At 38.7% G+C, this 26,169-nt stretch overlaps 1 protein-coding gene across 3 annotated transcripts in view; it reads left to right on the top strand.

Moving 5' to 3' along the window:
- Nucleotides 1-440: 440 nt before the first annotated feature.
- Nucleotides 441-26,169, top strand: part of DAW1 (dynein assembly factor with WD repeats 1) — a 39,163-nt gene continuing 13,434 nt past the window's right edge. The window contains exons 1-6 of one of the 3 annotated variants that reach the window (XM_074314433.1): nt 441-950; nt 10,380-10,452; nt 14,563-14,707; nt 16,933-16,991; nt 19,236-19,358; nt 23,753-23,852. In XM_074314433.1, coding sequence (XP_074170534.1) covers nt 767-950; nt 10,380-10,452; nt 14,563-14,707; nt 16,933-16,991; nt 19,236-19,358; nt 23,753-23,852 — 684 coding nt within the window. In that variant the 5' untranslated portion in view covers nt 441-766. Of the gene's footprint in view, nt 951-6,605; nt 6,627-10,379; nt 10,453-14,562; nt 14,708-16,932; nt 16,992-19,235; nt 19,359-23,752; nt 23,853-26,169 lie in introns of those variants that run through there. The other 2 variants (XM_019737349.2, XM_074314427.1) reach the window with 2 other exon arrangements.

Here is a 26,169-nt window from a genome sequence, read left to right on the forward strand (position 1 = left end):
TGGGCAATCTGCTTTGATCTGTTGAGACGTCAGTCAGATGGTGATAACAGCACCCATCTCACTGGACTGCTGACCCTTTGCAGCTACTCTCCCATTTATCTCTTTTCCTTTAGAGTAAACCTCCTCGAAAGACAGTTGTTTCCGGTTTTTCTTTTCTGTCTTGAACCTGCTCCTCATGTTTTCACCCTCACTGCTCCACTGAAACTGCCCTTTTCAAGCTCCCCAGTGACTTCCAACATGGCCAACCCCCCAGGCCACACTCAGTCCTGGCCTTTCTTGACCTGACAGCAGCATTTGACCCATCTGGTCATTCTGCCCTCCTTTGGCTTCCAGGACACACACTCTGTTTTTTGTCCTGTCTCATTGTCACTCCTTCTCGGTTGGGGGCGGGGGTGGGGTTGGCAGGAATGGTAACAGGGAGCGTGCTTTCTCTCCCATCCTCCTCGGAAACCCAATAGGCTACAGAACGCGGGGCCCAAGCCGTAGCCAAGGCTGGCGGTTCCCAGCCGCACCTTGCCCTTGTGAGGTCACCCTTACTGAGGACACGGGGGGATTCCTCGTGACTGCCCACTTCAGACACCAAGGGGAGAAGATTCGGGGGGCGGCAGCGCGGGCCGGTGTGCTGTCCCAGCGCCAAGACCTGGAGCTCCCGCCTGGCCCTGGGAACCCCGAGGCAGATGCAGGCGACGGCGGGGACAGGTCGCGCTCCCCGCCCCTGTCTCGCGGGACCGGGGACTCCTGCTCTGCCGTCGGTGGCCCGCGCCTCATGCAACGCCCCCTGAGCCCTGGCCGGGAGCTCTGCGCCCCGGGAGCCAGCAGAGGCATCCGCGCATGCGCTGCGCCGTCCCGCTGTTGTTTGACCGTTTCCATGGCTACGCAGCGGGTCCGCGGGGTGTCCCGGGGCAAGAAAATGAAGCTCAAGAGCCTCCTGCTCCGTTATTACCCGCCAGGTACGGGCCGGGTCCCCTCCGCCTCGACTGGGAACCTGGACTCTGGCACTGGTCGGGTTTGGGGGGGAAGAGGGTGCGGGGACCTGAGAGGGCTGCGGGGTCCCCAGGGGGTGATCCCTGTGGGACCAGAAGCAGGTGGCTTCCCAAAATGGGCTCCTTACTCTTTCAGTTGCTGGACTCTGTTCCTCAAAACTTTTAAAACGACTCTTTTAGGAAGTCTCTAAACTTTTAAATTGCCTGGTTGTAATGCTTTCTGTTTAGTTAGAAATGTGGCAGATGAGGAGGGAGAGGGGGTGATTGGTGATGTCCTGAGATCTTGGTTTTCGGAAGGGAAGACATTGACAAGGACCATATTACTTTTTAAAAAAATGTACCAGAGTTATCAAGTCAACATGTGTTGAGTATGAAAAGAGAAATGCATGCTTGACCAAGCATATTACGTTAGTGATTGTTTTCCAGACTGTATTATCCATCAGTATGTTTATTAACGGCCTATTGTGTAGGTGCTTTGCCCTCTGTGCTACGGAGCTTTAAGGAAGGTGACAGTCCGTGATTCCACTGAATTAAGGAATATGAAACAAGCCTCCAGAATGCTATAGTTTGAGTAGGATAAACTTGCTTATTTCTCTCGTTTCACAGGTGAAGACACGGTCACCTTTAGAGAATATTTAAAGTCTGTTGGTCACCAAGTTTGTTAGGGACAGAAATAGGAGCAGAACTCTTGGCTTCTAATTCAGAACTCACTTTTAAAAATAAGAAAAATATCAAATAAGAAGTCTGAAAAACTTGCCACAAAGCAGATGATGACCAAATTTACTTGCCCAATGAAAAGTTGGGGCCTTCCTGCAAGAGTGGACCTGAGAGCAGCAACTTTCTCCAATGTTAAGTTAACGTTTGTAAGAAACACACTCATTTTCTGTCCCTTGGAATTCTAATTAAAATAACAATGCTCTAGATATGAGAGGTGATACTTAGGAAATTTTAAATTAAGATTAATGGCTTTTTCTCTTTAAGCATTCCACAACTTTGCTTTGGCTGTGTTTGGACGTGGGCCCGTGCTGGTTCCCATAAATAGAGTGATGGATGTCTTGCTTTCATTCCTTTGCTGTGGAGTTTAGGTTGAGAACATGAGCTCTGGAATGATAATAACTCTCACCATATAAAAATTTAGTAACTTGGGCAATCTGCTTTGATCTGTTGAGACGTCAGTCAGATGGTGATAACAGCACCCATCTCACAGGACTGCTGACCCTTTGCAGCTACTCTCCCATTTATCTCTTTTCCTTTAGAGTAAACCTCCTCGAAAGACAGTTGTTTCCGGTTTTTCTTTTCTGTCTTGAACCTGCTCCTCATGTTTTCACCTTCACTGCTCCACTGAAACTGCCCTTTTCAAGATCCCCAGTGACTTCCAACATGGCCAACCCCCCGGGCCACACTCAGTCCTCGCCTTTCTTGACCTGACAGCAGCATTTGACCCATTTGGTCATTCTGCCCTCCTTTGGCTTCCGGGACACACACCCTTTTTGTTGTCCTGTCTCATTGTCACTCCTTCTCGGTTGATCTTGTTGGCTTCTATTTTTTCTGCTCTTAATGTTGGATGCTCCCAGAGCTCCGCCCTTGGACTTCTCCATCTATATTTATTTGCTGGGTGTTCTCATCCATTCTCAGGGCTTAAACACCATCCTGAGTAGTCCTGAGTACCTAACTGCCTGCCGGATTCCTCATTCGGATGTCCAGTGTGCAGCTCACACTGGCCTCCTCTGGTCTCCCTCATCTGAGTCAATGGCAGCTCCGTTCCCCCACTTTGCCTCATGCTAAAACCTTGGACTCACCCTTTTCTTCTCTCTTGCACACTGCATTTGGTCCAGTAAGAAATGCTGTCAGCACATCTCCAAAATATGTATGCAGTTATGCGCCGCTTAACGATAGGGATACGTTCTGAGAAATATGATGTTAGGCAATTTCGTCCTTGTATGAACACCATAGACTGCACTCACACAAACCTAGATGGTTTAGCCTGCTACACACCTAGGCTGTATGGTAAGCCTATTGCTCCTAGGCTACAAACCTGTACAGCATCTTAGTGACGTGGCATACTGTTTTACAGCAAACTTTTACACACACACACACACGCACACACACACATATGGAAAGAGTACACTCTAAAATAATGATTAAATGTATACTAAATGCATAAGCTAATAATACACGCATTTATTATCGTTACCAAGTATTATGTACTGTACATAATTGTATGTGCTACACTTTTATATGACTGGCAGCCAATACGTTTGCACAAGCATCACTACAACCACGTGAGTGATGTGTTGCACTACAATGTTACAACAGCTATGACATCACTAGGAGGTAGGAATTTTTCAGCTCCATTGTCATCTTACGGGACCGCCATCGTATGTATATGCAGTTTGTTGTTTACTGAAATATCATCCGATACATAACTGGACAGAATTCAACAACTTCACTCCACAACCACGGTCGCCATTCGCTTTACTGCTAGATGTTCTGCCCTTGCTCCACTTCAGTCTGCTTTCACAGCAGCGGGTGACTCTGTTAGAACCAAATCTGATCATGTCACTCTTCAGCTCAAGCTCTCCAGTGACTTTTCATTTTACTTAAAGGAAAAGGGCATGATCTCTGAGGCCATAACCTCTGCGACCCTACAGGATCCTCTCCCCCTTTTGTCTCTCTGACTTCATCGTGCTTCCCATTCCAGCAACTCTACTCTTGTTGGTGTTCCCTGGGTGGGCGGTCGTGCCCCCACTCAGGGTCTCCATGGTTGCTGCTTTTTTGTTTTTGTTTGTTTGTTTGTTTGTTTGTTTTTTTGCCTGGAATCGTCTGTCCCTGGACATCTGCATTGCTAGCACTCTCACCTTTTTCTTTTTTAGCTCTTTCCTCCAAAGTAAGTAAAGTTAGTAAAGTGAAACCTCCCTTTCTAGAATTTCCAACTTCTTCTCAAGATATTTCATAGCCTCTTCCCTGCTTTGTCTTTCTTAGCATTATCTCAATTCAACATACCATGATTTTATTTATTTATCTTTGTCTCCCCAGCTAGAATAAAAGCTTCTGAGGGCAAGGACTTTGTCCGTTTTGTCTACTATCGTATCTCTAGCACCTAGAATAGAGCCTACTGCATAAAAAGGCACTTGCATATTTGGTCAATAAATGAATGAGTTTAATGAGGTGATGTTTGTTAAGTAGAATGCCATGAACTCTGCCTGAAATGTGAATGGGTTGGATCGGTCATCTCCAAGGTCTGCTGCAGCTCTAAAAGTTCAGGGTTCTAACCGCAATCTTAGGTTCAAGAAATGCTTTAGATACATGCTTGCAACTATTGCCTTGATGATCTTCTGATGAGGTCACATCACTTGGCATGTTAGACATTTAATTTCCAAATTCCAATCCTTGGAGAGCCATACATTATATGCAAATTTGGGAGATACTACTGAATTGCAGGTGGGTGTTTCAATAACATTATCAAAGAGGAAAAATCACTCACCACTGAGTCATTCCCATGAGATGTTTATCCCTTCTGTTTATAGAGCAATTTTGTTTCACCTCCTAATCCTCTCATTTCAGTCCTCCCACTTTCTTTTGTATAATGTATAGGTCAGGAGCATGGCCTTGTTGGCACCCACTGAGTGATCCCTGTCCCTACCTAAACTCCTGGTGACAAGAGGTACATAGCAGTAACATGGTTAATCAGACATGGGGCATTTCCTTTTTATCTTGGTCACATTCATTAATTCATAAGCTCTTTGCTTTGTGAAGAGCAGGTGCTGAATATATGCTTTCCAACTGACTCAGTTATGACAGTCTTTATTTTTTATCTATTGTGTGCAGGACCCTAATTTTTTGGCCAGGAGAAGGCATTAAATAAACATTAATTAAACTGATTAATATTCTGAGCACTTTAACGGTTTCTGTTGACCAAATATGACCTGGGTAAGGAATATACATATCTTTTGGAGGTTAGCCTTTTAGTACATTGCAGAATTTTGGGGGTAGCAGCTTCTTACATAAGTGTTTTGGGCATTATATCTATTGCATAATAATGCACACCTAGGAGAAGATCAAGAGTATAAAGATACTATGGGATATAAAACTGAAAGCAACAAACGAACAAGAGAAACAAACAAAAACGCATAGACACAGACAACAGTTTTGTGTTACCAGAGGGTAAAGGGGAAGGGGGGGTGGTGCTAAAAGAGGATGAAAGGGGGTCTAATATATGATGATGGAAGGAGAACTGACTCTGGGTGGTGAACACACAATGTGACATATAGATGACGTATTATAGAATTGTAAACCTAAGTATTTTTGCTAACCCCAATAAAATATCACCCCAATAAATTCAATAAAAAATAAATAATAGAGAAATTGGGGAAAAAAGATACCGTGGGAAACAATTACTAGAGAACAACATGTATTCTGGAAACATCTTTGTCCATTTTTTGTTCGTATTCTTTACTGCAAGACGCAAAGCAGCCTCTTGCTCATTTTGGAGCTCAGTGGTCATGGGAAGGTAAGCACACTACCTTGATGTTTGTCAATGAAAAAGTCAAGGTACATGTTTCAGATTTTGCACTTTATTTTCTAGATCTGTTTGTATAGTAACCCAACTAATCTTTAGTAGTTGACCTAAAGACTTTTAACATTTTTCGTTTTATTACAAGCAAGACAGTTGTAAATATAAAAGCAGAATTTTCTGAATTTGTTTGCTCTATTTTTAAAATGCGTATTCTTTGGATATTATGTTGTGTTGATTGTCAAGGGCTAATTCTTTCCAACCTTTCCCTGAGCTACAGCTTATGATTATATTACTTACTCATTGTTTGTATTATTTATTTACTCAACTATTTATTGAACACCTACTTTCCTCAATAATAAATAGTACATATTGAGTACCCTTGTATATACTGCAAAAAAATTAAAATTACAGAACATGAAACAAACAGTCCTTGATGACATTAATGTCTTAACTTGATAGAAACTTTGTATGTTTCAAGGTACTGTATCTTGAGTTTTCAAATAATTTTATGGGGATGTTGGTCTTCAAGAGTTTATATTCTAATAATTTTGATCCCTATCATTTTATTCATTTTTATTCATGTTCTTATTTTTTATGATAAAAGTAATAAGTTACTTATAACCAAATTTTGAAACATAAATAAAATGATATCTAAGTTCACCCTTAACCCCCTGAAGGTATGATGGCCCCTTGAAAGGAGCCACCTACCAGGTCTACCAATAGTAAGTGAGCATGCCTGTTTCTTCAGTTTTGCTAATGTTGAGTATTATCAGCCTCTGTAATCTTTGATAATCTGATAGATAAAAATTTTATCTTTTATTTTGTATTTCTTAATGAAGTTGGGGACATTTAGTTTGGTCTGTTTATTGATCACTGTCTTTGTAAATTGACTGTTCATGCCTTTTGTCCATTTTCTTTATTAAAATCATTTTAGAGTTTTTACATTAAGTTCTTTAAGCTTTGTATTTATAGTTGAAATTATTTTCCTGATTATCATTTGTGTTAAACTCTGTAGTATCTTTTACTTTGCAGAAGTTTAAAATTTATTTCAGACAAATCTGTCAAATTTTTCTTTTTCAGCTGTTGAGTTTCACATCATGTTTAAAATGCCAGTTACAGATACTAAGGTATAAATATGTTCTCTTATGTAGACCATTTTATATTCTATTTTTAATATTAAAATTTCTAATCAACCTAGAATATATTTTTGTACATTGTGTGGTAGAAATATAGCTTTCTTAATTTCAGCTGATTATTGCATCATTATTTATTGAATAATCCATCCTTTCTCCATTAATTTGAAGTATTACCTTATCTTGTTTTAAAATTCCCATATATAGATGATTCTATTATATTTACCTAATTTTGTATCAGAATCACACTTTATTGTTTTATAGTTTATAGTATTTGGTAATATTTCAAATGCCAAAAAGTAAAGTCATTATAATTACTTTAACACCATAGATTAATTTGACAACTTTTATATCAAATTATGATCTTCAGCAGTGATTCTCAAATTGTCGGAGAACTCCTGGAGGCCCTTGAACCCATTCAGTGGGGCCTCCAGATCAAATCTCTTTTCATAATAACAATAAGATAGTATTATTTGTTTTTTTCACTGTATTGACATTTGCACTAGTGGCGCAAAAACAGTGGAAGGTGAAGCTGCTGGCACCGTACTACAAATCAAGGCAGTGCCACAGACCATAGTAGTGGTCATTCGTTGTATTCCTCACTGACACACACATACTTGAGGTAGGAAATAAAACCCTCAGTTTCACTTCAGAATGTCCTTGATGAATCAGTAAAACATTAATGTGTTGAAACACTGACATAAGGTACATGTCTTCTGGGTAATGAGACAGAAGGCACTCATAGAGCACTTCTGCTGCCCTGTGATGTATGACAGTTGTCTTGAGGAAAACACCTGTGCAGTTGTTTGGGTGCAGAGATGAACTAGCTATTGTTTTTCATGGAACACCATTTTCACTGGAAAGACTGACTGAGAAACAAACATGGTGTTCCGACTTGGATATTTGGCAGACATTTTCTTGAAAATAAGTGAGTCTGAAACTTCCAAGCAAGACTTTCCAAGGTTTTAGTTTTTTGGGTTTTTTTTTTTCGCCAGTGATAAAATTTGAGCTTTCAAGCAAATATTAGAATTTCAGAAAACTTGTGCCTACCACTACGAGCTTGACGGCTTACCAACAGTAAGAGAGTTTTCTGATGCTAGATATTGGTAGTGACATGAACAAATGTGACTTTTGGGATATTGTATGATGAAATATTGACATATTTCATTTAGAAATATGTCAATGCACGCATTTAGAAGGTGTGCATAACTCAGTAAACTAATATTTTTCAAATGTCCAGTGTATGATGTTGTAATTCACACATGGATAAAATATCCTTTGAAAGTGCGAGTTAGACCAATGGTTTTAATGTAACAGAGTTTGAAGACCTAGTTGATATGATTTCAAATTCTATATTGCAACTGATCTTTATGAAACCACCTCTTGTTAAGTTTTAATATAGCATCAAAGGATATTAACCGTGATTATCTGAAAAGGCAATTAAAATATTCCTCCATTTCCAACTACATATCTGTGTATGACCAGATTTTTCTCTTATACTTCATCCAAACAATGTACAACGACAGCTTGAATGCAGAAGTAGAGATGAGAATCCAGCTCTTTAATTAAGCCAGATATTAAAGAGATTTGCAAAAGTATAAAACAGTGCTACTCTTCTTATTTTTTGGGAAGTGATATAGTTATTACTATAAAATATGTTAGTTATGTTAATATGCTATGAGTTTGTTATTGTTATTTAAGAACAACTTAATAATTAATTAAAAACTTTCAATTTTAATATGGAAAATATTGCAAAAACAAAAATTATTTGGTGACTTCAATAATTTAGAGTATAAGGTTTTCCTAAGGCCAAATGTTTTGAGATCTACTAGTCCATAGCCATAGAGGTAGTGTAATAACATGGTTAAGAGGCTTTGTTCAGTTTTTTTTTTCTTTCAGTCTATTATCTCTCTGTTGTTCAGATTAAATGTATTCGATTGACCTGTCTTCAAGTTCATTGATTCTATCCTTTGTCATCTCTACTCTACTATTGTCCTTATTCAGCAAGCTTTTCATTTTGGTTATATAACTTTTCAGTTCTGTAATTCCCATTTGGTTCATTCTAATAGCTTCTATTTATTTTCTGAGACTTTTAAAATTTTTTATTTGTTTCAAGTGTATTTATAAATGAGTACTGAAGTATTTTTATGACATCTCTTTTAAAATCTTGGTCAGATAAATCCAGCATCTGATTTGCCTCCATATCAGTGTTTGTTGATTCTCTTTCTCTGGTTCTTGGTATGATGGGTGAGTTTTTTATTTTATCCTGGGCACTGGGATTGGTTAATTGTCTTTTCCTATTTATTCTTTCCTGGACATTTTGGTTATTATATTAGAAGACACTTGATCCTAACTAAATCTATTTTGGCAGACCATCATCATGTTTAGACTTGGCATATAGGTTCTGTGGGCTTACTTTTGTGGGCTTAGTTCCAATGGCAGTTTAGTTTCCTGGTGCTGCTAAGGCTCCTGTTTGATCCCTGTGGGTACCACCTGCAGGGCAGAAGATACCTCCCAATATACCTGCTCTCACTGGGTGAACTTCTGGGGGTGTGGGCAAAGACCCTGGGCTTTGTTATGCCTCTGGTTGAAAGGCAGAGAGACACTGCTTTGGTGGGTAGATATAGAGTAGCATTTGGGACATCCTAGGACTTTATTACTACCCTTTATTAGGTGGATGAGACTGCCCACCAATGGTCTGGTTGTGGAGTGGGGTCTGGGAAATCCCAGGACTTCCCTGGCATTGCTGTAGATGGACTAGATGGCCCTATGGGGCCCCAGCAAAGGAGCACATGTTGAGAAGGTCTGGGGCTTTGTTGTTGTGTCTGCTCCAGGCAGATCAGACTGCTCCTGGGGCCCAGGTGTGCAGTGAGAAATAGGATAGCCCAGGGCTTTCACTGGTGGGTTGGACTGCCTGCAGGGGCCCCAGCTGTGGAGCAGGGTTTAGGGCTCCCCATTAGTTCTTTGTTTGACTTCCCTTCTCCTGGTCTTGTGTCCGTAGAAGGTAAGTTTTGCTTTTGTTGTTCGGTTTTTTGTTGTTTATACCTTTTGGTGGTTCTAGGCTGCAAGTCCCTCTGATCCCTAGTTTTAGGGATATGTGAGAAATAAAAAGAAAACCTAGAGAACTCACCACATTGTCATTCCTGAGGCCTCTAGCCAGTCCATATTCATCTTTATAACTTTCAATTAATTTAGCATTGCCTGTTGAGTAATTTCAAGGGTATTTAGTTATATTTAAAGGAAGGACCAAGGAAAAGTGAGTTATATAATCTTATTTTAGATTTAGATACCACTACATAGATTTTATGTTGAAAAATTAAAAAAACTGAAAAATGAAAATGAAAACAATTATGTCAAAGTAGGTTAACTTGTTTTTTTAAAATAATTTAATTTTTCCTTGGAATTTTTTTTTTTTTTAAGATTTTATTGGGGAAGGGAACAGGACTTTATTGGGGAGCAGTGTGTAGTTGCAAGACTTTTTTCCAAGTCAAGTTGTTGTCCTTTCAATCTTAGTTGTGGTGCCGTTGCTAGTTGCAGGGGGCGCAGCTCACCATCCCTTGCGGGAGTCGAACTGACAACCTTGTGGTTGAGAGCCCACTGGCCCATGTGGGAATAGAACCGGCAGCCTTCAGAGTTAGGAGCATGGAGCTCTAACTGCCTGAGCCACCAGGCCGGCCCAAAGTAGGTTAACTTTTGACATAGGTTGTCATCACAAATGTTTTATAACATGTTTGTTTATTTTTACAGGAATTATGTTGGAATATGAAAAGAGTGGAGAATTGAAGACCAAGTCCTTAGATTTGCTTGATCTCAGTCCCAGGTAAGCTAGTTATAGAATGTCAAATGTATTTCATATCTTTTTTTTTTTTAATTGGAAAACTGTGACATCAGGTGATGTGTGGATGAGCTGCATAAACTCAGACAATATTTTGCTTTAAAAAAAAATGTTCTGTGGTGTATTATGTTCTGTTTGTTTCAGTGAATTCCACTTGAGTTTCTTTGCTGAATGAAGAGGAGCTGGAAGAAGGATCATCTGCCCTTTTCTTCTTCCTAAATAGACAGACCTCTTTTCCCAAAAAGGCTTTTAGTTTAGAATAATTTTAGAAAAATTGTGAAGGCAGAGTTCCTAGTACCCCATACTCGGAATCCCCTATTATTAACATCTTAGATTAGTATTGTACATTTGTCATAATTAGTGAATCAGTATTGATACATTATTATTAACTAAAGACCTTCTTTGATTTAGTTTTCTTTTTTTTCCTCATCTTTTTCTCTTCTAAGCTACATCCAGGGCACCATATTACATTTAGTTGTCAGGTCTCCTTGGGCTTCTTGTGGCTGTGACAGTTTCTCAGACTTTCCTTGTGTTTGATGACTTTGCCATTTTTGAGGAGTCCTGGTTGTTACATTTTAAGAATATTACTGAGCCTGTTATTTTCTTAGAAGATAAATATCTCATAGAGCTGAGCACATACGATCTTCCTCATTGATTGCCATGGGGCAGAGTTGGGAGGGACAAACCTTTATCTCTGAAATTTGTTTTTCACCCAGAGGAAATCCCCTTGTGAGAGGATATTGCACAGAATCTTTCCTTTAGGAAATCTTATGCAAAACTCCGCTTCAAGAGACAGAATCAGATTAGTGATTATACCTGTGGGAGCTCACATTCAGATAAGGTGAAGGTATTCTGAGTGGGAGAAAATGGAAAAAAGTAGAACAAAAATTTATGTTTTAGAGTTGTACCCCAGTGAAATAAGTGATTTTCCTTTGTGACTGTCCTTTTACTTTGTCGTGATTAGTGGAGAGGAGAGACTGTCAGCAAAGGGACTTCGCACAAAACTGAAATTAAATAGTAGACAAGCTGCTCTTCAGTTTTAAAATAAGCACAAACAGCCTCGTGGCTGGTGAGAGCTGCTGCCAGAGTTTGGAGTCTGTTTTAGGGAGAGGACAGGGTGTGGCTTGGAGGATGGTTATAGTGGAGTGCAAACCTTATGCCAGGTGCTTGGCACAGAGAAAGTGCTCAATAGGTATTGTTTTTTTAAATGAGAGTAAACGGTGACAGAATGTCATTGAATTTCGCCTACATTAATCCCTGTTTACTCTATTTTCAGGGAACACAAGGCCTCAGATCAAATCAAGCCTTCTGTTATTTTTGTAAATGGAACATAGTACTGATTCATGTTATTGATTATGGCAGCAGGCAGAAAGTTCCATTGTTAAACATTCATTTACTTAGTCAGCAGTGATGTATTTGCACCTTCTTCATATAAAGGTTAGGTTAGAGTCTATGAGAGGCTATAAAGATACTTATCATAATCCCTGTCTCAATGGGCTTATTGTCTAGTTTGAGAAACAACTGGTACAAAACGGAACATCATATGAGTGGGACCTTCTGCACGAGAGAATAACTTCCAGCTAAAGATTCAGAACAATGCAGATTTTATATTTAAAAAGTATAAATCCTTAGGATGCCGTAGTCATCCTATGGAGTCAAGAAATGTCTCAAAGTTAAAAAAAAAAAAAAAAAAAAAAAGCGTAGGTCTTGCTTCTAATTCTGCCTAAAAATCTGGATATATCCTGCACATAAAAACACTTGCATTATATATGACATGCTGGAGTCACTGTGTGGGAAAATAGCAATTGGAATAGAGTTGCTGGGTTGGGATGTATGGATTAAATATCTGGTTAATTTAGATCTTACTAGAAAATCTGTATTGATTCATAACATTTGTTGGAAACTTTTCCAAGGGGGCCTTATTATCTTTTTAATTCTTATGAAACTCTGTCGACGACTGACACTCTCAGCATTTATCCAAGTCACTATTATAAACCGTCTCTGATTCATTTCTCTTCCAAACATTCACTCCTATTCTGATAGATTTTTATTTCCTGAGAGCTGGGACCATCCTTTCACACTCCCAGGGCCTAGCCTATAGTAGGTACTCAATACATGGAAGTGGAATGAATATCCCCTAGCTCTGTGCCTTGCACACAACTGGAGCTGAAGAAATGTTTATTTATGAGGAGAAGGAAGAGGAGACTTATCAGAGCTCATGTTTCTGGGAAGCAGATGATGAGACAGAGGTAGGTGGGTAAAAGGTTACTGGGAAATGACATCTGTGACAGCCCAGGGGACGAAGCAGGGTCGTGTAGGAGACACCATCACTAGGCTGATGCAGACTTGACGACAGCCTCTGTCAGACCAAAGGGGAGCCCCGGAGCAAGGCTTGCTGGTTAGAGCAGTCCCTCGTGGCGCAGAAGTGGCCAGGCTCTCACACAGTCCTTTGCTGAGCCCTGGGCTGAGGGCCGTGAAGATCCAGCCTGGGGCTCAAATGCTGAAGTGAATCCTGAAGGAACTGTAGCTGGACGCTGTCCACTAACTGAATACCTTGCTCGTAGCTGGGCCATGAGGTCTGTCCCTTTGTTTCTCTCTCTCTCTCTCTCTCTCTCTCTCTCTCTCTCTCTCTCTTTCTTTCTGTTTTTAAAACATTTTTATTAAAATATAACTAACATGCAATATTATATTAGTTTCAGGCGTGCATCATAGTTCCACTTGGCACCATACAGAGTTATTGCCACGTTATTGATTATTGTGATAACAAAGCCTTTCTTTTCTTTTTGTTTTTTAACTATTACTTTCTTCTTTTTTTTTTTTTTTTTCAAGATTTCATTGGGGAAGGGGAACAGGACTTTTATTGGGGAACAGTGCGTACTTCCAGGACTTTTTTCCAAGTCAAGTTGTTGTCCTTCCAGTCTTAGTTGTGGAGGGCGCAGCTCAGCTCCAGGTCCAGTTGCTGTTGCTAGTTGCAGGGGGCGCTGCCCACCATCACTTGAGGGAGTCGAACCGGCAACCTTGTGGTTGAGAGGACACACTCCAACCAACTGAGCCATCCGGGAGCTCAGCGGCAGCTCAGCTCAATGTGCCGTGTTCAATCTTAGTTGCAGGGGGCGGAGCCCACCATCCCTTGCGGGACTCGAGGAGTTGAACTGGCAACCTTGTGGTTGAGAGCCTACTTGCCCATGTGGGAATCGAACAGGCAGCCTTCGGGGTTAGGAGCACGGAGCTCCAACCACCTGAGCCACCAGGCTGGCCCCAATGAAGCCTTTCTTGAAGGAAGAGCACTGAACAGTGCACCCGTGATACATGTTTTGCAAAATTACCTTATTTTAGATGCTCTGTGGTTTATAGACATTAATATTTGTCTCGATGTAATATTTTTCTGGACTAGCAACATTTACCCGAATTGCTATAGATTATTTGACTATTGGGGGAAAATTTGTACTGTGCAGACCAGTTCTCTCTCAGGCAAATCATATTAGAATAAATAAGACATATTAATAATCAACATTATTCTTTGAATGTTTACCTTTGGTCAGGTACTTTCTCTTTCCCTAAACGTATTTAAAACTTAACCTTTCTGAGCCTCCGTTTCTTCATCACTAAAATAATTACAACGAAAGCATTAAATTAGAGGGTTGTTACAGGGCTGAATAATAGGACATGTATTAAGTGGAAAGTATAGTAGTACCAGGAACATTCGATATATGTTCATTCAAAAGACGGAAAAAAAAAAAAAAAAAAAATGAAAAAAAGTCCAGAAGAAGAAAATAAAGAGAAAGAGCTCATGTTCAGGACCAGGATGCCCTTGGCCTTCTTAGGGGAGCAAATGAGAACCTTTGCACCCCTTCCAGGGGAGAGCACTCAGGTAATGAAAACGTGTTCTGGAGAACCCGTGCTCTCATCCGTGCACAGTGCTCTTTATCGATTTATGTGATATTTTTCCAGAAATCTCTTGGTTTAAGATGATGGTGTTCTTGACATTTTATAAATGCTATGCTTCATAAGGCAACGCAACTCTTCATGTAATGAACGTATATGCAATGTTTGGCATAAAAAAAAGTAACATTTTTGTGTGTGTGTGAATTTCAGTACTGATGTGAATGCGTTAGTAGAAGAGATACAGAAAGCAGAACCTCTAATCACAGCTTCCCGATCAGACCAAGTAAAACTTTTAATACAGAGGCTACAAGACAAACTGGGGCAGCACAGCAACCACCAGTTCTATCTTTTTAAGGTAATGTGTGTTTTAAAAATACTGGGTAGAAGAACTTTGATTCATTGATATCCTATTAATTGGAGGTAAAATACAAATCTTGTTTTCTCTTTCCCTCTGTGCCTCACGAGGTGTGATCAAAACATACGGTGAATGTTTAAATTAAAAAAATGATTACAGTAAAAGACACATTGCCATTAATCAACCCCCCTCAAAATACTCCCCCTCACTTCGAATGCACTTATCCCATCATTCTTGCCACTTTCTGAAGCAGGTTCTGGAAGTCCTCTTTCGTGAGTGTCTTTTGTTGCAGTGCCGTGGCTACCTCGTTGTCCTGAATCTATTCAAACATTTACCTTTCATGGTCATTTTGACTTTGGGGAAGAGCCAGAAGCCACATGGTCCCAGATCCAGTGAATAAGGTGGATGAGGAGACACCATAATGTTTTTATTTGACAGAAATTGCCTTATGCCAGAAGTGATGTGTGACACGGAGCGTTGTCATGATGGAGGATGAAGTAAAGACAGCAACAAAAGAGGAACTTCCAGAACTGCTTCAGAAAGTGGCAAGAACAATGGGATAAGTGTATTCAAAGTGAGGGGGAATATTCTGAGGGGGTTTAATGGCAATGTATCTTGTACTGTAATAAATTTTTTTAAATTTAAACATTCACCATATTTTTTGATCACACCTTGTGTTTGTTAAGACTAAATCTCAATAAATGGTTGAATGAGTGAATGAAATTTATTGTTTTCTTGGGAGGTTTAATAATTATTGTAGTAAATTTAGCTATTCTTTTATGATGATACATTTAAATGGTAACCATTAAGGGAGTTTTAAGTTATTGAATAATTAAAATTATTTTCCCAGTTAGAGTAATATTAAGAAGTTGTGTTTCATGGTTACATTAATATTTTAGATTTTCTGCTTTCATGTGAACTAAACTATATTTTGATAAATTATTTATTAATGTGGCTTATATAACAATTTTTAAAATTCTGGAACATAAAGCTCTTTTTAATTAAAGTATAGTTGACATGCAGTATTATATTAGTTTCAGGTGTACAACATAGTGATTTGATGTTTATATACCTCACAAAGTGATCACCATGAGAAGTCTAGTGTTTATATAACAATTTTAATGCAATGTAAATATGCTTATTTTTCTCTATAGTTTTTGATTATTAAATGAAAAATGTAACAAATGCAGTCATTTGTTGCTTCAAGAAGAGCTTTTATTTTTCTGTATTATTTAACAATATTTAATAATTTATTCTAGAATAGCTTCATATTATACTTATTTTCTTTTTATGATTCAAATATAATTATAATAAAATATTTATGTACTCAGCATATTCTATCCAATACAAATTATCCATGCAATCTTTTGTATTCATCCATTTGATCTACTGAGAGGATGAGTTTATTCTTATAATACAGCTTTTTCCAGCAGATGGCACTATTTAACTTCAAATGTGAACTTTATAACTAGCATGACCTTGTAATTTATCCTTCAAAGGGAACATTTTTGATAAGGAGAGGGGACTCTATTAATAGTAGTTACACTCTGGTAGTAGACATAACTAGGACAGCCCCAGCCTATCCAGTCACTCTCTAAATAGACTATCTAGTTTATATACATATTCATTCAATAAATATTAGGTTGGTGCAAAAGTAATTGTGATTTAAAAGGGTAAAAAAATAAAATCGCAAAAACAGCAATGACCTTTGTACCAACCTAATACTAAGCATCCACTAGGTGCTGGATAATGTAGGGATTGAAAGATAAATAAAATAAGACATATCCTGATTCTGAAGAAGCTTTAGGATTCAAAAAGTAATAATATTTTGGAAAGTCTATATTTGAAACATATTTAGTGTATTTCCACTATATGTTGTTCATACTTATATATAAAACCATGTGCAGTATGTGAAAGAAAATGTTATAAATTAGTGCTATTTGATATCTTATTTAATAGCAAAAATGTACCTTAAAGGCATGTTCATGGAAAATACAAATCTAGTTATGTTTTTGTGACTATTTGTAATTACCAAATGTGTTATTAATCTTAGTAATAAAAGGTACAATGTATTTTTCTCCATTTTTCAGGTATTAGATATTGTCTGTATATTACATATAATTAACATAAACCTGAATGTCTTCATTGGTTTGAAGTTAAAATTAATGAATTAAACTTAATTTTGTTTGAGTTTAAAACAAATGGTGTTTGTTTTTCCACTGAAGGTTCTCAGAGCACACTTACTGCCACTGACTAATGTTGCACTTAATAAATCGGGTTCTTGGTAAGGTTCTCTATTTTTTTTTAATTATTAGAATTTATTTCTTAAAAGCAGTTTTAGGTTTATAGAAAACTTGGTTAGAAGCACAGAGATTTCTCATATACTTCCTGCCTACACACACCCACAGCCTCCCCCACTGTAAACATCCCTCAAAGAGTTGTAAGTTTGTTACAATTGATGAGCCTACATTCATACATCATTGTCAAAGCTTATAGTTTACTTTGGGTTCACTCCTGGTTTTGTGCATTCTGTGGGGTGACAAATGTATTATGCCATGTATCCACCAGTATGGTGTCACGTGGAACAGTTTTACTATCCTAAGAATCCTTTGTGCTCTGACTATTAATTTCTATTTCCAATCTTTATTTGTATTTTTAACAATCAAGGGATAGATTTTTAAAATAAAAATTGTATATATTTAAGGTGTACAACAGATGATTTGATATACGTATACGTAGTGAAATAATTACTACAGTCAAGCTAATTAAAATGTTATCGCCTCATAGTTAACATTTTTTTGGGGGGTGAAGAAAGTACCTAAAATCTATTCTTTTAGCAAATTTCCAGTATTCAATACAGTATTATTAACTATAGTCACCATGCCTGAGCATTAGATCTCTAGACTTATTCATCTGGATAACCGCAGCTTTGTAACCTTTGACCAACATCTTTTAATTTCTCTCACTTCCCAGCCCCTTGGTGTTTACTGTTCTACTCTCTGCTTCTGTGAGTTTGACTTTTTTTTTTTCAGATTTCACATAAAAGTGAGATCATGCAATATTTGTGCTTCTGTGTCTGTTTTTTTCACTTAACATAATGTGGTCTAGCTTTATCCATGTTGTCACAAATGGCAGGGTTCCCTTCTTTCTCATGGCTGAATAATATTCCATTATGTATATATACCACATTTTCTTTACCTATTCACCCCTTGACAAACACATTGTTTCCATGTCTTGGCTGTTGTGACCGATGTTGCAATGAACATGGGGGTGCAGGTATCTCTATGGAATCCTGATTTCCTTTCCTTTGGATATATACCCTAAAGTGGGACTGCTGGATCATATGGTAGTTTAAACTTTAATTTTTTGGGGAAACACCATGCTGTCTTTCATAATGATGGTACCAGTTTACATTCCCAAAGAAGCTAGGAAGAACATGCCTAGAGGAGAAGCAAAGCTACACTGCCTTGCCAACCTTCCTGTTTAGTTGAGTTTAGATACCAGAATTTATTTTCACCTTTTATCATTTACCACTTGACATTCAGACTCGCTTTTCAATTTTGTACATTATTTTTCTGTGTTGGGGTACTATCTTTCCTAATGGAATCCTTAAGGGAAAACTAATATACTATTATTTTACTTTAAAATATTAGATATCAATATGCTCGTTGTTCCTGTAATAGAACAGTCATGTTAAAGGACTGTTAAACATGAAACAGCCATTTATTGAACATTTATTACTGTGCCAGTCATGTTCCAGGTCCAGGTGGGTAGAAAGACTAGCATGTATAAAAGAAAAATCCGGTTCTTCAGAGACAAGCACTGAAGTGAATGTGACTGATCAGGGTGTGCTTTTGGGACACGTTGAAGTCCCAGAGAGACCCAGGGCTGCTGGCCTTGTGGGCCAGGAGCTGAAGTTGGAATTTTCCTCTAGCTTTCTAGGAAGCCATTTGAGGACGGTTAAAAAAAAATTAACTCCAAAATAGATTTGTAAGGACCATGTGTGAGCTACAGTCCACTAGAAGATGGTTTCATTTGTTGAGGCAAGAGATGGAGGCTATGGAAGTGGTGAGAATGACCATAGCAGAGATGTGTTTTGGGATTGAGGTAACAGAGTTTCCTAATAGATTGTGTGTAGGATGTGAGGGGAAGAGAGTAGTCAAAGATGATACTAAGATTTTATGGTCTGACCAACTGGAAGGGAAAATATTATTTATTGGGATATATTAGAGTTTCAGAAAATGTAACTGATTATTAACATTATTGAATTACATAATTATTTATATTATAAGAATGATTATTGGCAGAATTACTCTTTATTTCATTTAGTAACTCCCTTTTGGTTTTTGGATGAGAACTGGAAAGTTTCTAAGTCAAAGGTTTTAGATGTTACTCCCAGCTTAATGGTTTGTTCTGCACACACTATTTCCATTGTAAAGAGCAAGATAAGTCTTGCGCGTAAAAAATGAGGTCTTTATTAACACACAGCTATTCTCACCTTGTGATTTATTTATATTCCGTGTGTTAGCTTCATCACAGGAAGCTATGACCGGACATGCAAACTCTGGGACACGGCGTCTGGAGAGGAGCTTCACACCCTGGAAGGTCACAGGAACGTAGTTTACGCCATAGCATTCAACAATCCCTATGGGTAAGAAGACGTTCATTATTCCCTTCTTCCTTATTAACCCGTGAATTCATTTATCCATCTCTCCCTCCCTCTATTGGGGTTGGAAAGGAGGAAGACAGAGAATGAAACTCTATTGAGTCCCTGACAACGACGTGTGCTTTGAAAGCCTTTGAAATACCTCCTTCAATGCTTAAAGGAGCCTGGGATCGGTATTACTGTGCTCATGTAAATTATACAAAGTTCAAGTTCCCTTCCCAGGATCAGATAGTAGTAAAGAGGAGACAGAGCAACAGTGTAAGCTCAAGCAGGGCTGACTGTGCCCTTGGGAGTTCCCTGACAGGCAGTTTCTACTGATGTTTATAGCACTGGGCTGATGCTTCAGGAGAAAGTGACACACATAAGTAACGTGCTTTACTTTGTTTAGCTAGTTTACAGTCTTACTGGGTAGAAAAGAAATGTGTACAGTACCAGATACAATGGAAGCATTTTAAAACCAAGGTGTAGTTAACCGATTCAATAGATTAAGCAACATTCTCTGTCTGTCCTTCTGCCCGACACACTTCTGATACTCATGGCTCCCTGCATGCGTGTAGCAAGTAGGCTAACACTGAAACGCCTCACTTCTCTGCCCACTGGTTTGGTTCTAAACCTACCAAGAATTAGTTGTATTTGTCCATAAACCTGCTATGTTGGACGTACTTTCGAATTGTAATTAAGTATTTTAGTATGAACTTAGCTAAATATTGCTTAAACTAATGAAAATAAAGCTGTTGTTTTCTATGAAAGTATAGAAGAGGTAAATATTTGAAGGAATTGCTACTAAATGCAGTTGTAGATGAGATCAATGTAAAAACTAGAAAACACATTGTAAAAATTTAGAAAAATTCTGTACTCAGATTGCTCTGCAAGTAAGTTTAAGTTATTATTCATTTTAAAGAAAAAAATGGAAATTGTAGAGGTTGGATATGATTTCTGTAAGACAGATAATGAACTCCAATTAGCTGACCCATAATAGTCAAAGAAAACACCTTGGCCTCTTGTCAGAAGATTAACAAATGAATGTACACCTGTATATATTTGAGTAAAAATTTTTAACATGTGTATCTCTTTTCACAATTGCTCTCTTTAACTGACTTTTTCCATTACCCAATCTGGTTCAATAAATATGGTTCTTTTACTATAGTATTATGATGACTAGAACAAAACAGTAAATAGTTTAAAAGCTAAGAGGAGAAAGATCATGTGATCCCTTCTGGTTAGGTCTTTAAGGGTGATATAAGATTATAGCAGAAGAATCAAAGATGGGAGACAGAGAGGGGTGGTGAGGACACGCCAGGTGCCAGGACTTCCGCAGCTCAATATTTTAGGCGGGACTTTGTCAGGCACGCTCAGTGGCCCCAGGCTCTCCAGTGAACGTTTCTTGCTGAGAAACTGAAGGGGGTGACATCAGAGCAGTCCGTGTAGTTTGAACTCTGTTCTGGAGGACCGAGTTGCTATGAAAGATTTGTGAACAAAGGAATCACACAATGAGTGCTATTTCAGGATTGCTCTGGCAGAGAGAAGGGCTCAGAAGATTTTGGGGTGGGAAGAAAGAAGAGGCAAGGAGATCAGTTAAGGCCTATAAAATAATACATGCATGAGATGATGAAAACTTAGTCTAGAACAGTGGCAGAGGCAATAAAAGGTATTTTATAAAAATCTGAACCACTTAGAGTAGAAATTTTATACCCAAAGTTAAAAGTCTCGGTATCTAGTTTGCTAATGTCATCATAACTTTTGGAAATGTAATGTACACTTTTAAAACATGTTAATGTTTGATGGTACAATCAAACTTAATTGGTGCATTCAAATGATTAAATATTCCAATTAAATTACAGAAAGTTTAACTTTGATGTATGCATGTTGTACATTGTAGAGAATAATGTTTATGATACTTTATTATACTACCTTGTGGGAAAGAAAGATTTTATTGAAATTACAAATGATACTGTTTTACCTCTAATATAATTCCTACTTTTAATTGCAGTGTTATTGAAAGGATTTTGAAAGTATATTTTTTATAATACCATATCTTTAGTAGTCTACCTAACAGACATATTTTTGGATGTCTATTTTGAGAATCAAGTTTTTGGAAATGGAGGAACACTCCTCACGCTTTGGCCCCCTGTTGGATTGCACGAAGTGTCCCTGGTGAAAAATCCACTTGTCCAATTACATAGTTATTTGATGATTTATGTGTGCGCTAGAGCAGTGTTTTTCACTGCACTTTGGGGCATTGGGATTTCAGCAGAGTGAGTTCAGTACAGTTGCCAAAGAATAAGAGCAAGTGTGTGTGTGTGTGTGTGTGTGTGTGTGCGTGTGTGCGAGAGAGAGAGAGAGAGAGAGAGAGAGAGAGAGAGAGAGACAGACAGAGAGACAGACAGAGAGACAGACAGAGAGACAGACAGAGAGAGAAACTTCAACTAGTTTAGTGTTTATCTGTTTTATATATTAGGTCAAGAGTAAGCTTTGATTCAAAAAAGTAATTCTAAAATGATTGGAATTAGTATTATCTTTTATAACGTGGTATAGAGAACAGTATGTGAAAGAACAGAAATTAAGGAAGAAACAACAGCAACTTGAAACTAACATGCTTTAGGTGCAGAGAGGATGGAAACGGAAGAAGGGAAATGACAAAGAACTCACAAGGCCTTCTGGATATCTTAAGCAGAAGTTGGAAGACAGCCGCTGATTGGAAATGTCTTAGACTGGATGCTGCAGGAGAGAGCCAGAGCAGTCTGGGTGGAGAGTCAGCCTTGTGTGTTAGGATGCTTTGGGTGAGGGTGAGTGGGGATTTCCCAGGACATTGGGTGCTTGGGTGGGGATTCCCCAGGACAAGCTGTCTTTGGAACATCCACAGAAAGGGCCTTGCTCTCCTTTAGTATCAGAGACTACAGAAGCGCAACGAGGTCTGACAATTAAGTTCACGAACTTGTTGCAACGATGTTGCTAACCTTTCTTGATATCAGAGGGATTATTCATTATGAATTTCTACCAAATGGACAAACAGTTAACTAACTTTACTATTTGGAAGTGCTGTAAAGGCTGCATGAAAACGTTGGACGACCTGAACTTCTCGCCAACAATTCATGGCTCTTGCATCATGACAATGTACCAGCTCACATGGCACTGTCTGTGAGGGAGTTTTTTAGCCAGTAAACAAATAACTGTATTGGAACACCCTCCCTACTCACCTGATCTAGCTAGCCTTCAATGACTTCTTTCTTTACCTGAAGTTAAACTAATTATTGAAAGGAAGACATTTTGATGACATTCAGGACATCAAGCTCTGATGGCCATTCCAGAAAGAGTTCCAAAATTGCTTTGAAGGTTGGACTAGGTGCTGGCGTAAGTGTACAGCTTCCCAAGGGAAGTACTTTGTAGGTGACCATAGTGATATATTCAGCAATGAGATGCGTAGCACTTTTTCTAGGATGAGTTCGCGAACTCAATTGTCCGACCTCGTTTGTATGAGGCCGGAGAACAAAGGAGAGCAACAAGGCATTAGTGTTGGTCTGGACGAATACAAATTCTACAACTGTGCTGAGCACTTATAATTTATTTGCTTTGGGATAAATATTTTGGGTCTTAAGACCCCTCACACTTTTGAACAAGGAGCTTGCACTGTGAATGATGACTCCAAATTGGGTTAGCATTTTGATGACTTGTTATAAAGGACAGATAGGAGTCAGGAGTAAAGGGAAATGTTTTAGTTCCACAACCAGTTAAACAGGCTAGCGCTCTTACCTGCTGGGTGTAGACAGTAGCCCTGCTCCACAGTAAATATGGGAAACCACCTGTTTGAAAGGGACTGAAGTCTTTATCTCGTCTCCTCTCCAAACTCTCTTTCTTGTTCAATGACCTTGTTAAAATCGGAATAATATATATATATTAATTTCCATACGAGACACTCCATGCCTAATTTCTTAAAACTTTATTTAGCCATATGGTTATTTGGACTTATGTTTTTTTAGTTATTGTTCTTTTAAATTCAATGCTGTCTTTTTTTTTTTTTTTAGGAGATCTAACAACAGAATTTTTCGATGTTTATACTACACATATTATACATTATTAATTTTCATTTGTTTCATTAGTAATTTTCTAAACTAAATCTTACCATATTCATTGTACTAATTTAAAAAGTATTTTTAATTCCAAACGTAAACCTTTAATGTAAAATATTTAAAATTAAACATATTAACTGACACTATTAAAAATTAGACTTTTATTTTTTTATCACTGAAACAATATAGGATTGCTTAGTGTTTTAAAAGTGAAGTCAATTTCTGTATTAATATCTTTTGTCTTATTTCAGGGTGTCATACACTGTGGTTGAATTCAATATCAAAATCCACATTTTTTTTTTTTAATCTTAGTGACAAAATTGCCACTGGGTCGTTCGATAAGACTTGTAAACTGTGGAGTGTAGAAACGGGAAAGTGTTACCATACTTTTAGGGGTCATACATCAGAAATAGTAAGTATGTTTATTTTATTCATTTTTTTGTTGCTGTTCTTTTGTTTATTTTGTTTTACTTTTTCCTTTTTTAAAAAATAGACTTTATTTTTTCGAGCAGGTTTAGGTTCACAGCCAAACCAAAAGGAAGATCAGAGGCTTCCCATATGCTCACTGTCCCCTTCCCATCCCCTTCACCCCCACGCACACAACATGTCTCATTATCTGCACCTTCCACAGGAGTGGTGGTACTTTTGTTACAACTGATGAACCTAGTACATTGACACATCATGGCTGTTTCTTTTTAGGATTCCATTATAAAAGTAGTGGTTCCACTTTTATAATTCATTTAAAAATTCTATTCAGTATTTTAATTCTCTCTATATTTTATATGGTGCTGGTGCTGTTGATCTAATTTACAAACTACTCTAGTTTTAATACCTTGCAGATTCCCTGCATCGACTAAGTAGACAGGGAATAGGATAAGTATATGAATACAATAGCTGACCTGACTTCTTCTATTCCATTTATTTGTCTTTAAAGGACTGACTCGATGAGTGTTGATGAAGCTCTTCAAATAGCTTTTGAAATAGCTTTTTTATCGTGTAAAATGTTTAGGCTGATTGTTTTCTGGGTATCATTAGGACTCAAATTTGCATAAATAGCCTGATACCCTAAATAGCTTTGACTGTTGGGAAGCCCTTGCCCTTGGCCAATTCTGTGTTACATCTTAGAACAATTAATAAGATAATTGGCACCCTGTGGAATAAATGTTAGCTTTTAAAAATAAACAGCCTGCTTATTTTAGGAGTAAAATGTATTTATAGTCATCTTTTAAATCCGTGGTATTTCATCTAACAAGAGCTCATGCTATGTTCAAGATGCTTTGCTAGACACTGGGGATATTGCAGTGAAAAATGGTAACCGACCTTTAATGGCACTCAGTGTGCACTGTCCTATATATTAGCTTGGTTTTGCCTCATAACAACCCTACGAGGGAGGTATCTCCCCATGTGACAGTAGAGGATACTGAGGCATAGAGAAGTACCTTCTCCAAGGGCATAAGAAAGGCATAATCCTCATTCTCATAGTGTGGACATGTTTCCACAGTCCATTGGAATTTTGGGAAAGTATTCTTTATATATAGTTCTGAGGAAGACATTCATATTTTTCATGGTCAACAACATCAATCCAATAAATATTTGCTAAATATTGACTGTGTGTGAAGCCCTAGTGTGTGTGCTTGGGTATGCACTAGAATCAGACCTAGTATTTGCCCTTCAGGCATTTTGCAGTTTAATAGAGGAATTAGAGCTGACAATGAATAAGTTCAAAGCCATGTTGTAGGTGGACCTGAAGTTGGCAGGGCGTTCAGTGAGGGCACAGAGGGGAGCGATGAAGTCTCCTTGGCCAGGAGAAGTGTTCAGGAAAGACTTTGCAAAGAAGTGGCCCGTGTATTCCAGGCAGAGGGTGCCGCACTGGCTCCGTGTGCAGCAGTGCCACGTGCCTGAGAACTCACGTGGCTCTGTGTGGCAGAGCAGTCTTTCCAACCTTTCCTTGTGAGGACATGTAAGAATATCTAATACAGATTTGCAGTACACTGGGGAGAGCTGCCAGCTGCCCATGATCAGAGGTGACGGGCAAGGATCCCTTATGCTGCCCAGCTGTGTGGGTTAAGGGTGTCAGTGTCTTGGCAAACCTGTAACCCATTCAAAGCCAGATCACAGGGTGTGCATGATTGAAGGTGGAGGGGTGCACAAGGACATATTATAGATTGATAGGGTCTCATATGTTATGCCACGGCATTTGGACTTTACCCCGCAGACGATGCCGGACTGTGGCGACTACTCAGCTGGGAGATGGCAGGGTCAGTTTTGGTCTTTGGGAAGATCCTTTTCGGCAGTATGAAGGAGAGATGGGAGGTGTGTAAGATCAGAAGCAGGGGCCAGTGGGGGACTTTGTTGCAGTCTAGACAAAATGGTGAAGGCCTGTCAGGAGGCAGGTGAAGAGACTGTGAGAGATGTTGGGGTGTGAAGAGTAGGACTGGGTTACCAAGTAGAGATGAGACCAGAAGGGGAAAATGGGGGTCCAGGATGACTCTGATTTCAGGCTTGGAGGACCAGCAGTGCCATGTGCCAATTCTGTACGTGAAAGAGGAGGAACAGGTTCTCTTCCTATGACCCATGTGCCTTAGACAGATTGACACAAGCTGCCTGTGTGAACTGAGCATCAAGGTCTGGGAAGGAGACACGGTTGTGTGAGTCACAGGCACCTGGGTGGCAGGGGCAATAGCAATCATCACACAATTGAAATTTCCCGAAGGAAAAAGCAGCATATT

This window comes from Rhinolophus sinicus, linkage group LG01 (assembly GCF_036562045.2).
Source record: "Rhinolophus sinicus isolate RSC01 linkage group LG01, ASM3656204v1, whole genome shotgun sequence".
NCBI classification, from domain to species: Eukaryota; Metazoa; Chordata; class Mammalia; order Chiroptera; family Rhinolophidae; genus Rhinolophus; species Rhinolophus sinicus.